Raw genomic sequence first — 16,358 nt, forward strand, 5'->3', positions numbered from 1 at the left:
AATAATTAAAATTGAGTAACACATTCCACTGTTCTTAGAACCTTTAGCCACAGCCCTTCAGAGGGGGAGTCTATGACCAGCATCGTTTTCCTTAGGCTCCAACCTACAATTAGGATGCAGAGACCTGCTCATTTCCTTCAGATGGATGTCCCCCACAATAATGCTCCCCTCTATGAACTCTATGGCTCCAATTCTCCCCTGTCCAACTCCCAACAGAAGAAAGGAGACTGATCAATCTCATAATTATCTTTGCATTCTTACTCTACTCGCCTGCTCTATTTTAGCATGTGACCTATGGAACACTTCTTCCAGCTTTGACAGTTTATTTATTTAGTTCCCAGGTTAAAATCCAGACCCTCCCTCTGGATGCAATGATTGCATCAGCCCTGAAACAAGCCATCCCTAACTATGGACCCAAACAGTGTACAAATATACCATAGCTCACCCTGTTGAACATCTGTCAGTCCTAATTTTTTCCTGTTATAAACAATGCAATGAAAATCTTAAAAGGTGGGTTTCCCTGGTGGTGCAGTGGTTAAGAATCTGCCTGCCAATGCAGGGGACATGGGTTCAAGCCCTGGTTCGGGAAGACCCCACATGCCATGGAGCAACTAAGTCAGCATACCACAACTACTGAGCCTGCGCTCTAGGGCCCGCGAGCCACAACTACTGAAGCCTGTGCTCCTAGAGCCTGTGCTCCACAACAAGAGAAGCCACTGCAATGAGAAGACCGCGCACCGCAACAAAGAGCAGCCCCTGCTTGCCACAACTAGAGAAAGCCTGTGCACAGCGACAAAGACCCAACGCAGCCAAAAATAAATAAATAAAAATAAATTTATTAAAAAAAAAAAGAAAATCTTAAAAGCTAAATCACACATGCATGATACCCTTCCAAACCTTTTCTGATTCAAAGGGTGTGCACATTTTCAATCACTCATGCAGTACTGAACTAACTACTGGGCACTCTTCTGGTATGGGGGATACACTAATGAGCATAAATTCACTCCCCAACCTTATAGCTCTCATGTTTTGTAGGACAAATAAGGAAATAAATGTAAACTACCAACGGTGCTAAGTGCAAAGGCCATTAGCTGAGAGCTGATGATTAGTAAGTGGTAACAAGGCAAAGGACGGGACTGTGTTCCAAACAAAAAGAACTGTCATTTTAAATGTCCTGGGGCTCGAAGGAGAGTGCCGGAATTGGAAAGCCAGCCTGGGTAGAACAGAGGTATTAAGGAGAAACACAGATTGAGAGGTTGCAAGGACTCAACCTTTCAGGATGTAGTAAAGCCATTTTTAGGAGTCTGATTTTATTCTACGACCAACAGGATAACACAGCAATTCTGTGCACATTTTGAAAATCTGATACTTGCTGGAAAGGCTATATAGTATTTTACATTCCTCTGTACCTTTACCAACACTGAGTATTATTATCTTACCAATTTGTTAGTTTTAACTTGTCCACATTACATTTTTTTTCACGTTTATTGCCCATGTTTGTATCTGTTATGGACTTAATGCTTGTGTCCCCCCAAAATTCATATGTTGAAATCTTAACTGCCAATTAGGAGGTGAAGCTTTGGGAGATAATTAGGGCATAAGGGCAGACCCCTCGTGAACAGAGCTGGAGCCCTTGTAAAAAGAGACAGCAGAGAGCTTGCTTCGACTCTCTGCCATGGAGGACACATGAAGACAGCCACCTACAAGCCAGGAAGAAGGCCTTCACCAGATACTGAATCTGCCAGCACCTTGGTCTCGGACTTCTCAGCCTCCAGAACTGTGGAAAATAAATGCTTGTTGTTTAAGCCCCCAGCCTGCAGTAATTTAGCATAGCAGCCCAAGCTGACGAAGAGATTGCCCTTGCCCATTTCCTACTGGGATTTTGTCTTTTTTTTAAGCTAAATTTAAGACTTGCTTATTACCTTTTTAATATTTTTTTCCTAACTAACTATTTGCCTTTTAATATGTCAAAACATTATATACATAAGCAACCTTTTCTTTTAGGGATTCTGTCATAAAGGTATTTTTCTCCTCCCAATATTAATAAGTATTCATCTATATTTTTTATTAGTAATTTCATGGTTGAACTGCTCGTATTCAATCATGATGTTTTGACTGACATCTATAAACAGAAACCTAATTTTACTTTTCAAAGGGTTAACCAGTTACCCTTGAAATGTCACCTTTAACACTGGAAGTAAAAAACTTAGAGAATAATTCATGGATTCTTCTTAATTTTATATTTTGTTCTATTATCTAATCATATATTACTGTACCAGTACCATATATTACTTTATAATACATATCATGTGAGATAAAATTTCTTCCATAGTAAGCTCTCCTATCCTCACTTATTCAATTTTAATTAGCTACCCTATAAGAGACTTACTCATTTCTTAAGAAATATTGAATTGACTTTCACAGGGATTTTTAAATAAACTAATGAGGTTTCAGACTACCTGAGAACTAGAAGATATCCATCTGGAATGGAAAGAGGTGAAAATGACCCTGAAGACTTTAGCAACCCCAAAACTACTGAAATTTACATAGATTTTGCATGTAATAGGTACATTATGGAAGAGTTTGAATAAATATCCCATAAGACAGTTTACCATAATTGACCTTTTATTTTAAAAAATTACAGGGAGCAATTTCCAGAATCTTATTTTATAAAAGTACTGCCTATATCAAACATTTTATATCACTATTAATTCCATTGAAGAGCTGCCTTTTTTTTTTAAGGTACTAATTCCAATCGATGGGATATGCCCTTAAAATAGAAAGTTTCCATTTATTCAAATGTCAAAATTAAGATTATTGAGAAGTTTATTGCTTTATGGCTGGGCAAGATGCTACTAGCACATTTTAGGTAAATAATATTCTTTGTTAAAAACTATGAGGTCATTCTGTTTAAAACTTTCAGGATAATTCACAGAAAATAGATATATGTATTCAAATTATACATTGAAGGGCTGAGATATTAGCTAGACATTTATATGTGAAGCAGCTCTTTAAAGAAGACACACAAACAGGTCTGTCTTGGTATAATATACATAATTGAAATTAATAAAACCTGGAAGACCAATATTATTACGCTATGTTAAGATCTTAAAAAAAAAAAATCACATTTAGTAGTCCATTTATGCTTAAAATATTCATATGCATGAGAAGCTTAAAGAAAAAAAAAACACCTCTATACATGATGATGAAAAGAAAGTAATAAATTTTTTTGAAATTGCACTGTTATTTAAAACACTTTCCTAAATTCAGACCCTCCTTTGCAACTGGCACAGTTTTTCAGGTCTAATTGGCAACCTGGGGAGGCCCCTCTGGTATTAGTGAAGTAAAGAAGGTGGTGATAAAAGACCAAGCTGATGCCATTAATCCAGGCCTTTGAATTGCACTGGCATCTTCACCTGCATCTTCTCCACTCTCATCTTCAAGCCCATCATCCATAAGACGCTCCTTTCAAACAAAAGAAGAAACATATTCCTAAGTGATCTGAACAGCTACCATTAACTCATGACAGAAAAGGAGAGAGTTAAATTCTTCCCAAAGAAGGAATATGAGCATGTAATAAGGAAGTGGAACTTCATGGTCGTTAGAAATCTTCATTAAATCCAAAATTGATAAATTCCTCATTCAAGTTCAAAGGGATAACTGCCAATTTAATATAATAAATTCTCACTGTGTGCATAATTTTCTTTTTAGACTATTTTTGGGAAGAATGATATTAGTTCTTTCCACTTAATTCTAATATATGACTGACAGTATTATAAGTTCTCCTAGATGAAACCACACATTTACATGTTAACTTTTCTTCAATACTATGGAATACCCCAAGAGTTTTTTATTATGTTGGTCTCATACAGTGCTGAAGAAACATCTATATTTAAAGTATACGAAAACCTCATTAGCATACCATTTCTTCAAGTTCTAGATTGTTTGCATTCTGCGCATCATTGTTGACTTCGGCATTATTGTTGGGAGCCTGTTGCTGACCTCCTTCTTGCCTAAAAGGAAACCATCCAGCTTGGTGTCTGCTCAGTAAAATAAAGAGAAAAGAAAATAAGTCACAACTGTTTTTATTTGTAACACTATCAAACATTAGTGTCCTACAAGAGAAAAATGATTAGAACTATGATAAATGAAAAGACCAAATCTCCTACTTCAGGCCAAGAACTACACCTCTCAAAGCAATGACAGGAAAACAGGAATCAATTTAAGTCTAAAGTCTATCATGAGCTTAACTGACTCTATGCTAGATATTAAGACATATCAGGAGTCATAAAATCATTTTTTGATATTTTTCAAAATGAAATTCAACTAGATATTTGTTTGCCTCTTGGGAAAAAGGGGGGGCAAGGGACAGTTAGTCTGCTTATGAAAAAAAATCTGACCTATACCTATAGGACTTACTATTGATAACTATAATTAATTAAAAAGCACATCCTCTGCAAGACTGCATCAAACACACCTCAAATTCTAAATAATTGATAGAGCATGTCTAACTGAACTAACAGTTTTTATAAAAGACAGTAAAGGAAAAAATCTGCTTCTAGACAATTCTGATAAACGTTCTCACGTAACATAACCTGCTTTGCTTTTGATGCCAGATATCTGAAGGCCAACATTCATATTCCTTCACTCAACATTCACAACAGACTACCACATGCCAGATTCCGTGCTGAACAGTTTTAGAAAGTAATTAAAAGAAACCACAAAAAGTGAATGAACATCACTCACAAATAAACCAGTAGCATGGCTCCCATTACCATGATAAACCGACTAAAAGAAGAATAGAAGTACACAATGCTAAGGAGAATTGCAGCTCGTGAGAACGTGTACATCCAGTCTAGCCAGTCTCGATTGAAGTCTTCTTCGTTCAGCACTGGACCTCCCTGTGCATTCATTTGAACATTCTCATTCATGGGTCGATTTTCTTGGGCCACTAGGTTTGGAGCTGGCGGGGGTTCTTCTCCGGGAACGTGTGCCAGATTTAGAGGCTGTGAAGCAGCAGGCTGGGCTGGGTTGGCATTTGATGTGGCCTGAGCTGAAACTGCAGCTTGACTGAAATATTCACCAAAATAAATATTAAAAAGAAAAAAATATTTATATACTATATTTTTCAAAACTTCCTGGGAAGTCATATGTATTTGTCATAAACCTAATATGGAATATCACAACTCCCACACCTCATTTCCTAGGTAAGCATAATTCCCAGTGGAAAAGTGGAGCCAACATGGACGGCAGGAGTAGCTCAGGGAAGGATGATCTCCCAGCCTGGTAGTCTAGGTTAGCAGAGAGAGGTGGAAGAGATCAGAACAGCCATGTGATCACTACTGTTTCTCTCTTTCACTAAATTGTAAGGTAATGACCAGATCTTTTTCCAAAACTTTTCACTAATGGCCTCTTTTGCTCTTCTACAGAGGATAAATGACCCCCACACCCACCACCTGTTCCTTAGACCCGTGTTTTGAAAGATGTGTCTAAAAAAGTACATTAATCATTACCCTGTGTGTCCACTCTCAGTGATAAATGATTTGTATTAGTATTTTAAAATATTAACAAGATCCCAGGTAACAGTCCCTCAACCCCAATCCTGACTTTTGGGAACTCCATCTGGAGAACACTGGTGTAGGTCCTTGTCAAGTTATGAAGAACTGTGGTCCTGAAGTTTGCTTATAATTTGATTGCTTAAAAGTCAGAATAAATGTTCCTGTAAAAGACTCCCGGTAAAATGATAATATATCTGAAATTTGCTTTAAATTATTTAGCAAAGGGGGAAAGTTGTAGAACCAGACTGTCATGAATTGATAAATGTTGAAAAGCTGGGTGATGAGAACACAGGGATTCATTTCACTCTTCTATCTTTTTATATGTTGAAATTTTTCTACAATAAAGTTTTAAAATCAAGATAGCAAAATAAAATAAAATAGAAGTTTTCCAGGCTACAAAAGCCTATTTAAGCCAGTTATCTAATACATTGTATATGTAGAGGGTTCTTTCATTTCCAAAACACTTCCTATCTCATGGACATTCTGATTCATAGGTGAGTTATTTCATTAAATGTGAAAACTTGAGGCTCAGAAGTTAAATGATGTACATAAGATTATATGCTTCAGTATCAAACTATGATAAGCCCCACTTATCTTACACAGTTCTTTTGAGGTTATAAACAAGACAAGGGGTGTAAAGCATCTAGTGGAGTACTAAGGACAAAGCAGTCACTCAAATGATAACCATTACTATGGCGACAGGTAAGGTATAAAGAGCCTTCCTGGAGCCAAGGGGTTATACAGGAGAGCATTAGGATATGAAGTTAATAAAGCAGGTTAGCTTCATGGGGTAAGGTCTAGAGGAAGGATAAGGATACAGACTTCACACTGTAGGCAAGAGAGCCATCAGATGTTTTAGGGGATGGAGAATGACAGACTCAATTATGTGTTACGCAAATTAACCTGGCAGTAGTACAGTGAAATACAGTAAAGAGCCTAAAAGGAGAAAGAGTGATTGCAGTAAAGTGGGTCTAATATTAGGAAAGATCTGCACAAAATATTGGAAGTAAGATATAGGGAAGGACAGAAACTAGAAACAACATACTAACTCATCGTGGTAAGTTGTTGGATTCAGGGATAACAGAAGCCAGAATCAAAGCTGACTAAGGTTAAGAGCTTGGAGGATGATTAAGAAGAGACAGTATCACTGACAAGGAAGTCAAGAAGAAGAATGCACTTAAGAGGATGGTGCAGTTAAATTTCAGACATACTGCATTTAAGGGAAAGGCAAATTTCTCTATGGAAATCTCCAACAATTAAGTGGAGACACAAGAGGAGGCACAGGAGATGAAGAACGGGAGTCATCACAGAGAGCTAACAACTAAGGCCACGGAAAAAGGAAATCCAAGATGACTGGCCCAGGACTGAATCCTATCTTCCCTACCAGACTGAGTATCACAAGGCACATGGTAGGTATACAAATACCTAACTGAACAAGAAATGTTACCATTTAGAAAAAGGGAAAAAACAAAGGACACAAAATGAGTGATCAGAAAGAGAAAAAGAATGAAGAGGATGACAGAATCACAGAAACAAGGACAGGAAAACATTAAAGAGAAGCTAGAATTTTTAAATGAACACACAGGAAGTCCAGAAAAAAGAAAACTGATAAACTGTATTTGGTACTAAGATTGTTCCATGCTGATCAGAAGCAAGACTTACTAAAATACCAACAGTCCAGAAAGCATATTAGCCACAACTGAGCCTACATCAATATGAGCCTCCCTGACATATGATTCTTTCTATTCCCTTTTTTATTCGACATCCTACCTTCACGTAGATTTGCTGCCTTCCAGTGAAACTTTCCTAAGTTTTCTCCTCTTAAATAGATAGAATGTTCTATTAAAGAAAGCACCTGAATACTGCTAAATATAATTAGGAGAGAGAGAGAGAAGCAGAGAATAGGTTTAGTTGATGTGAACAGGATGTGAACCCTTTTTCCTTTAGCCAAATACTTTAAAATAATTTTTAAAAACCAATGAAACACATCAGTAAATGAAATCCCAAATCAACTTACTTAGAATCAAAAAGAAAATAAAGCAAATAACACAATGAGTAAAAAAACAAACTCAAATTAACTTACTATTGCATATAATACTGATGCGCATACATCTGTTGCCACCATAGCATCTGCAGTGGGCTGAAAGCGGGATACACTGGGAATCCAGCCGCAACAGCCTGCCCAGGAAGCTGGTTGTCTACATTTCTGAAATAGAGTAATAAAGAAATGCCTTTTAATGCTCCAGAAGAAGTTGAAAGCATTTCTCTACATTTTTATTTCTGAACTACAAGTAATCCATTGACAAAACTTATTAAATCTTAATGAAAAATACTTATTTTCAGCATTCCTCAAGTAAGACATTATAGCTTATGCAAGATGACCCTGACCCCAAGTATACAGAACAAGTAACATCACAGCCCAATTTTAATGGAAAAATAAAGCAAATGTGTGGCCAGATTAAACATCTGCTATCTTCTCATTTCAGCACAGAAGTCAAAAAATACTTTCATTACATTTTTAGTACATTCTTCTTGAGAACCAAAACCCTAAACTTGGGGGAATTAGCAAAAGGATATTTTACATTAGTAATAAAATATTATTTAAGACATAGCACCTATCAACTGTAAAATAAAAAATGAACATTATTAAAATCTGTAAAATATTTTTTAGTTAAATAACCAAGATTAGCAGAACATATTTATACATGCATTCCTAAAGTAGATTAAAATTCTATTAATTCAGTAAAATTTGTGGGTGGTCACATTTAACTTTTCTATGCCTCAGTTTCCTCATCTCTAAAATGGGGCTAATAATAGAATCTTCCTCACAGGGTTGCTAGTCTGTACTCAGTAAATGTTAGCTATTTTTATTTTTACTCTCCCCTACCACTAACTCTGAACATGACTTCAAAGTGTGTAATGTGAGGTTTGCAGAAATTCGCATACCTCAAGACAACTACAGGGATAAACATATAAGTAAATGCAGAATTTGTGAATTTTGTAACTCTCCTTTTCTTCATATTACTTGAATTTTATCTTAGCTAATATTAGTTTGATCTATCCAGAGTGAGACAAGAATAATTAACAAATTCATGAACTTTAATTTTATACTCTAAAGACTGTTAACATACAATTAGTAAAAATTGATTATAGAAACCTAATTTAGAAGAGCTTGGGAGGCTAAAACTTATCAACAAACGGTACTGAAGGCAACTTGGTGCTAGATTAAGGCATCAGCTCTCCTGCATGTAACCTGAAATTTCCTCATCCTTGGAGGAATAATAGGAGCCATACAGTGGCTCCCATCATCAGAAGATCCTCCTGCCTCCTGAATGCAGCCCTCCCCACTACTTCCCAAGCTTTCCCACATACTGAATGAAGAAGGAAAAGCAGAGAATCCTCCATGAGAGTTCCTCCCAGCTCTTGATAAACAAGTCCTGTATAAGAAGAGGAAAAGAACCTTACCCCACCTATACATTTAAAAAGATATCAATTAGTGATCAAATCTGGAGAGAAAGCCATACCACTGGAGCAGAGGCGTATTATAAAACATTTATATAAATGTTTTGGCATTTGTATAAGTGCTGTTAGCATTTCCCCAGTGAACTGATGCATCTGAGCAAAATGAAAACTATCTAAATCAAGTATTAGCCACAATATGAGTCTGTATCTAGGTATATATTTAAATTTTCTTAGTATTTCCAACTAAGAAAAAACTCATCCCCCTAAAAGTAGAACTCAACCAATCTCTACCACTAAGAGGAAATATAACCTCACACAAATCCATTACTTCAACTGTTAAATGTGAAGGCTAGACTTTGTCACTGTTTTTAAAGGTCAAGGGAAGAAAAGGCCACTAACAATCACTTAGAAAAAATTACTATAGCTTCCCACCTCACCTTCCTGCAGCCAAAAACATAAATGTGATTATTGAAACTATGTTGTCAAGAAAATAAATAAATTCCCCTAGATGCTTCTTCCCTTTCTCACCAATAAGTTAAAAACTACTGGACTGTATAATTGCTAAGGTACATTCCAGGCCCAGGTTGATATACTACAACTTTCCATTGTGTTAATTATCCTTCAGACAAGATGTTATATATTTGGTACTCTACAGAAAACAAGAAAAAAGAGTTTATTTGATATGAAATCATAAAGTTACTGTTAAAGCACATAATAATAGAGTAGTGAAACATATTACATAAGAATTTAATATATTCTAGAGGATGCATCATTAAATAACACAATAGAGAATTATTATTTGGAGCTGGTTAAAGTGATGACCAAATTGGTGGTTGGGGGAAGGGAGTTTAAAGGTTCACCTTATTCCATATTCAAATGAGTTTCAAGTAGTTTCAAATGAGTTTCAAGTAGACTAAAATAAAGTATTGAGTTAAACCACAGAAAATCTAGATGCAATTAGAATTGACTATTTACCAAAACTATGGAAGGAGGAAGACTTTCCTAACTTATAAGCAATAGAAGAAAGCACAAAAAAGATAACGTATTTGACAAAAAATTTAAAGATACTGAGCTTAGAAAAAAACGTTTGCAATAAATATTAGTTAATATCTTTTCTAAATAAAGAACTCATAGAAATGGAAATAATTAGGACACCAAATAAATGCAAATAAAATAAAGATAGGGATTTTTTATCTGCCAATGCCCAGTGTTGGCAAGGGGTACAAGTGAAACCCAACTCTTTCATCGCCAGGAGGATAAATTGGAATAAGGCTTTAAAAAACAATTTCATAAAATTAAATACCTTTAAAAATGTTCACTTATACTCAACTGCCCAAGTAATTCTGCTCTTGAGAATTAGCTTGAAGAAATATGAAATATGGAAAAAATTTTCACATGTCTGCCCTTTTAAGCCTTTGTACGTACTCATCCCTCTTAGGAACCACACACTCAACCTACTCCCACTCCCAGCCTCCTTTCCCCTAATAACAGAGAGAAACGGAAAACAAGGACAGTAGCTCATGATTAAAAAGAGAGAACCTTATCATAGCACTTATCAGCATGCTGAAATCACCTGGTTTTTTTTGTTTCCTTTTTAAATTAATTTATTTATTTATGGCTGTGTTGGGTCTTCATTTCTGTGCAAGGGCTTTCTCCAGTTGCAGCGAGCGGGGGCCACTCTTCATCACGGTGCGCAGGCCTCTCGCTATCGCAGCCTCTCTTGTTGCGGAGCACAGGCTCCAGACGCGCAGGCTCAGTAGTTGTGGCTCACGGGCCTAGTTGCTCCGCGGCATGTGGGATCCTCCCAGACCAGGGCCCGAACCCATGTCCCCTGCATTGGCAGGCAGACTCTCAACCACTGTGCCACCAGGGAAGCCTGAAATCACCTGTTTTTAATTCCAGTCCTATGAAGGCATTTATTCTCTGATCTATCTACTTTGACCTACTTCTACTTCTAGGAGTCTATCCTAAATATAAATGGCAAAAACCTGAAATGATATACGCACAAAGCTATTCATTACAACACTATTTGTAACAGTAAAGACGGAAAATAACTCAAATATTCATCAATAGGAGAGTGGATTTCACAATTTATGCAGTCAGTGAATTGGTATGCAGATGTAAAAAGGAATGAAAGTCTCCATATCCTGCCCACAGAATGACCTCCTGTATATTGTTATGTGATATTTTGTTAAAAAGCAAGGTGCAGAATATGTATAATATGCTATCTTTCATGTTAGAATGAAAAGGATATATTTATATGTGTGTATATACATTGTGTATACGTGTGTGTATACACACTTTCTTAAATTTTTACTATGAAACAGTGGAAGGATAAACCAAAACCAAAAAGTCATAAAAGTAGTTACGTATTATGGGGAGAGAGAGAACAGGAAAAGGGAATAAAATGAAAGGGCTCTTAATGTATCTTGTTTTATAGATTTGAGACTGGAACCATAGAAATGTTTTATGCAATTAAGAAAAAAGCTAAATCAAAAAGAAAAAATAACAAGACATAAAAAAAATTCAAAGAAACTGAAACAAATGAACTCGTGTATCAAGTCTGCAGCATACCACACAGAGAAGATTTATTCTACTGACTTCAAAACATAGTATTTTAACTGTAATAGGATAAATTCTAAAGACAAAAAAGAACCATACTTGGGGGAAGGGAAACACTCAACTCCAGTCCCCTCCGCCCATCCTGTCCCACCTAAGGGGAAGGAATACTGAGAAGCACCAAGTAGGTTAGGCTCTGATAAACCCTAGCATGGGATGTTCTGGTAAAATCGTTTCTCCTGAGGGCAGACCTTGTTAAGAAGAACAGAATGGTCTGGCATTATTTCAAAATCATTTTCTTTTCTCCTCTGCTTGCTAGAAACACGAAGGAATTCCTCTCTGGTATTTACTGTGAGGACCTGGTCAAGCTCCTAGAAGCAAAACTCACAAACGTGTGGAGGCCCTCATATGACTGGGTCCCTCTGGAGTTTTTAACCCCAGAGTCGTCCATATTGACCCTCCAGCTCAGTTTACTGTAACTGTAATTCATCAATTACAATTCAGGTTTTCCTACCCCAGCACTGGTTCCCATGGAGGTTTCTCCTCATGGATTTCTGCTTCATTAAGTTGTGATTCTCTGTATATGTCTGTCTGTCTCTCCAATTTGAGGGGCAGCAGTCCGCCCTATGACCTCAGTTCTCTGACAGACCTAAGAAGAGTTACTGGTTTTTCAGTTTGTTCAGCTTTTTATTTGTTGTCAGGATAGAGTGGCAACTTCTAAACCATAGTTATTTGTTTTTCCTACCTAAGTATACCTTCTTTATCAACTCAGTCCCTGTTTCCTATGGTAAAGTGATAAACAGATTTGTTTGTTTTTTGAAGTAAAGTGATGCATAACAATAAAGATGAAAATCACGCTCAAAAAAAAAAAAGAACCATAAAAATTTTAATCTATGAATACTATTTCTCATCAGGATTCCCTGGGAATGGGATCAAGATGAGCCTGGGAAGTCTAGTCAAGCATGAATCTAGGACACTATCCAAAATTACTAAAATAATGCAAAAGGACACTGTAGAAAATTTGGCTCCCACAGGCCAAAGATGAATCAAGAGTATCAAAGAGTATCAAGATGAATGACTACCTTCTTTCAGTAGATAGTCTGTAGACCAAACACAAACATATTAAAAGCCTTAAGTTCAGGGACTTCCCTGGCGGTCCAGTGGTTAAGACTCCCCCTTCCAATGTGGGGGGATGTGGGTTCGATCCCTGGTCAGGGAGCTAGGATCCTGCATGCCTCAGGGCCAAAGGGCCATGGCATAGAAAAGAAGCAATATTGTAACAAATTCAATAAAGACTTTAAAAATGGTCCACATCAAAAAAAATTCTTAAAAAAATAAAAGCCTTAAGTTCACATTGACACTCTAAAAAAACAAAAACAAAAAAACCTCATTCATCACCTTTCATGGTTACTAGGGAAACAACTACTACTCTGAAAACTGATAAAGAACCCAGCATTTATCAGACCTTTCTTGAATGGATTGTATTTTAGGATAACAAAATGATGAGAGAAAGTGTGTTATACAAGAAGCATAGCTAATAAACAGAAGAGAAACGATAGGATTAGGAAATTACCATTTTGTAACAATTAATGAAATAATGGATCTAGTCAGTGATTATCAGTGACTACTAAAAGGCTGACAAAGAACTGTATGATGGAGGATCAGGCTGGCAACACCTGTCCCCACTGTTCCACTTTAACATGACTAGAGGTAATAAGACAGCCAAACTTTAGGTGCCTCCTGAAGCGAGGCAAGGACACAGCACTACCTACAAAAAATTCCTTTGAAAAAAAAATAAGCGGAAGGGAGGGAGGGAGGGAGGACACTTAAGAGAATGTACACATATTAAAAACATGAAATCAGTATTTCTCTTTCCCATTTCCACACACTGTCATCTTTCATTCTATAACTGATCTTATCAGCCAAATAATTAAACATTACTATTTACAATGCTTATAATTTTATAGTGTGTGGAATCAGGTTTGCCTTTGGCCACATTAAACAGAGAACACAACCTGTGGGAGCTTAATCAGATAGGCTGTTCAAAGAAGACAGTATGTGGAAACGGAAATGAAAAATAATGTTCTCATGTTTTTAATATGTGTGCGTTCTCTTAAGTGTCCTCTAACTAGTCTGTTATAAAAAGTAACTTAAGAATTTTTGCAAATTTTCAGTTATTCCAAAATAATGTTTTTTAATGGCCTAAAGCAGACCACTTAGTCATCAAGTAGATAACAGATCTTTTCCTGGTTTGCTCTAACAAAGTCTTTAGGTTAAAATTATCCAAATCAGAAGTACTAGCATATAGAGAAAACTGACTTTTCCTTATCTTTGGTAATTTTCTGTTTACATGATAGAAATATATGATATAGCAATCAAATTTCTAGTATTTATCAGTTAAAAACAGCATTTGAAAACATCTACTAATCATGAAATAATTTCATGTATGAAAGTTTTTTAAATGGGACTGGCTGTAAAAGAAGCATGAGGTGTTGCTTCATGATACATTCAATGTTTTTCAATTTTTTCAATGAAATTTTTATTCTTTGATCTATATTTATATGCACATTCCATTTTAGTATTGTATTTAAATACAATTTACTGTTTCTTATTAAAAATCACAGTAAGATTCAGCTTCTGTCATAAGAAAATCATTTGTAAAATATATTCTGGAGCATCCTCTGTGCCTGTTTCCTTATATAGGTATGAGAACATTTCCTATCCCATAGGGTTGTTAAGTTATATATATACATTAAGCACATCAATGTCTGGTACAAAGTAAGCAAATATTAATAAAATATTGTTATTATCATTGCTAGGGAGGGAAATATAATGATGTGTTCACCAAAATCTGTGCTTTCCTCCTATAGTTTTCCCTTGAGTATCTGCTGGGAAGTGTGGCTCCCCAGCTAGGGACTACATTTCCTAGGTCCTCTGGCAATTCATTGAGCTATGTGGCTAGTTCTTGCTCATGTAGTGAGTGACAGTGGAATATATCACTTCTAGGCCAAGGTATTTACAAAGTAGGTGTGCTTCCCTATGCTCCTTTCTCCATTTGCCAAGTACATACAGATGAACAGATGAACTCCAAGATTTTATGAGCCTTTTTTCTAATTTTAATTTTATATTATAGTTGATTAACAATGATGTGTTAGTTACAGGTGTACAGCAAAGTGATTCAGTTATACCCATACAAGTATCCACTCTTTCTCAAATTCTTGTCCCATTTAGGTTATTACAGAATATTGAGCCGAGTTCCCTGTGCTATACAATAGATCCTTCTTGGTTATCTATTTTCAATGTAGTAGTGTGTACATGTCAATCCCAAACTCCCAATCTATCCCTCCCTTTTTTATTTTTTTTATTTTTTATTTTTGGCAGCACAGCTTGCGGGAGAGCTTAGTTACCCGGCCAGGGATAGAACCCGGGCCCTGGCAGTGAAAGAACCAAGTCCTACCACTAGACTGCCAGGGAATTCCCTTATGAGTCTTGAAAAGCCATAAAAGTGAAAAAACCCTGGGACTTTGAATCACCAGATGGCGAAAAATCACCTACATGGGATTAAACACTAGAATCAGACTACTACATGAGTAAGAAGCAAACTTCTATGATGTTAAGATTCTAAGATTTGTTAGTTACATTATTATTTGTTAATCATCTGTTAAAATATTTTATAAAAGTGAGTTAATAAAATTCACATTTTCCACATAAGCTAAAGTAAAAAAAATAAATAAAAATAAGTTGAACTTTAACTGAATTTAATCAAGCTCTAGATCTAACTACCAGTTTACAGGCAATCTGTGTAAACAAAGGAAAATATTAATGATGCCACAAGGATGTAGTGAGCCGAATCTAGACTACTATGGGAAATTATATAGAACAACAGAAAAGGCATAAATTAAAAAAAGGTAGGGATAGGGATTAGATTAGAAGAGCCTTAAGAAACATCAACCAAATGCAGTAGGTCAATCTCTTTCAATACTGATCCAATCAAAACAACCATAAAAAGACATTCGAGACAATCAGGGAAAATGGATCACGAATTGGATATTAAATGATATTAAAAATGTTTTAATTTTGTTGAGTGTTCTAATGGTATTGTGATTCTTAGTCCATATCTGTCACGTCTGTTACAGATACACAGTATTTACAGATGAAGTGATATGATGTCTAGATTTTACTTTAGAAATACTCCAGCCCAAGAAAAAAAGGAGGAGCAAGGGGGAATGGTTGAAGAATCATAGTCTATTAATAGTTGCTGAAGCTGGATGTTAGGTAAGTAAGGGTTCCTTACAATAAACATTCAATAGTATGCTTTTTAAAGTTAAGAATTATAAAGGAGAGGAGATGAAAGGAACTGGAAACTTCAACAATCAGGGACAAATTCTTTCATAGAAAACCTGCATGGAATCCCCACTTCGTTTCCAGAATATGCCTTTTCAAGACTCTCCACACTGCTTTGTTCTCCTCTGCTGAACCTCCCTTAAAATCAGCCAAAATGTTACCAACTATGAAGCCCTCCCCCTTCCTCCAAGCAGAGACAGTCACTCCCTCCTCCAGGCTCCTGCAGAACTTTTTCAAGACCATGATAGCACATCAGTGAATGGCAGTTTATTTGCCGATCTGACCTACTTCCATTGAGGGCAACTACATAATTCATTTTCCTGTCTTCGTTGCCCAGCTACAGCAAATTTTAAAGTAAACTTTTCCTGAATAAAGCCACAAGGTCCTCATATAGACAAATATGTTTATTCAGTCACCAATACTTAAAATCTGGCC

At 36.2% G+C, this 16,358-nt stretch overlaps 1 protein-coding gene across 3 annotated transcripts in view; it reads right to left on the reverse strand.

Moving 5' to 3' along the window:
* Nucleotides 1-2,633: 2,633 nt before the first annotated feature.
* HERPUD2 (HERPUD family member 2) overlaps nt 2,634-16,358 on the reverse strand; it is a 49,094-nt gene continuing 35,369 nt past the window's right edge. The window contains exons 4-7 of one of the 3 annotated variants that reach the window (XM_061198668.1): nt 7,642-7,764; nt 4,747-5,070; nt 3,923-4,040; nt 2,634-3,465 (exon numbers count right to left, since the gene is read on the reverse strand). In XM_061198668.1, the coding sequence (XP_061054651.1) occupies nt 3,304-3,465; nt 3,923-4,040; nt 4,747-5,070; nt 7,642-7,764 (727 nt within the window). In that variant the 3' untranslated portion in view covers nt 2,634-3,303. The remainder of the gene's footprint in view (nt 3,466-3,922; nt 4,041-4,746; nt 5,071-7,641; nt 7,765-16,358) is intronic. The other 2 variants (XM_061198667.1, XM_061198666.1) reach the window with 2 other exon arrangements.

Source organism: Eubalaena glacialis, chromosome 8, assembly GCF_028564815.1.
Source record: "Eubalaena glacialis isolate mEubGla1 chromosome 8, mEubGla1.1.hap2.+ XY, whole genome shotgun sequence".
Taxonomy (NCBI): domain Eukaryota; kingdom Metazoa; phylum Chordata; class Mammalia; order Artiodactyla; family Balaenidae; genus Eubalaena; species Eubalaena glacialis.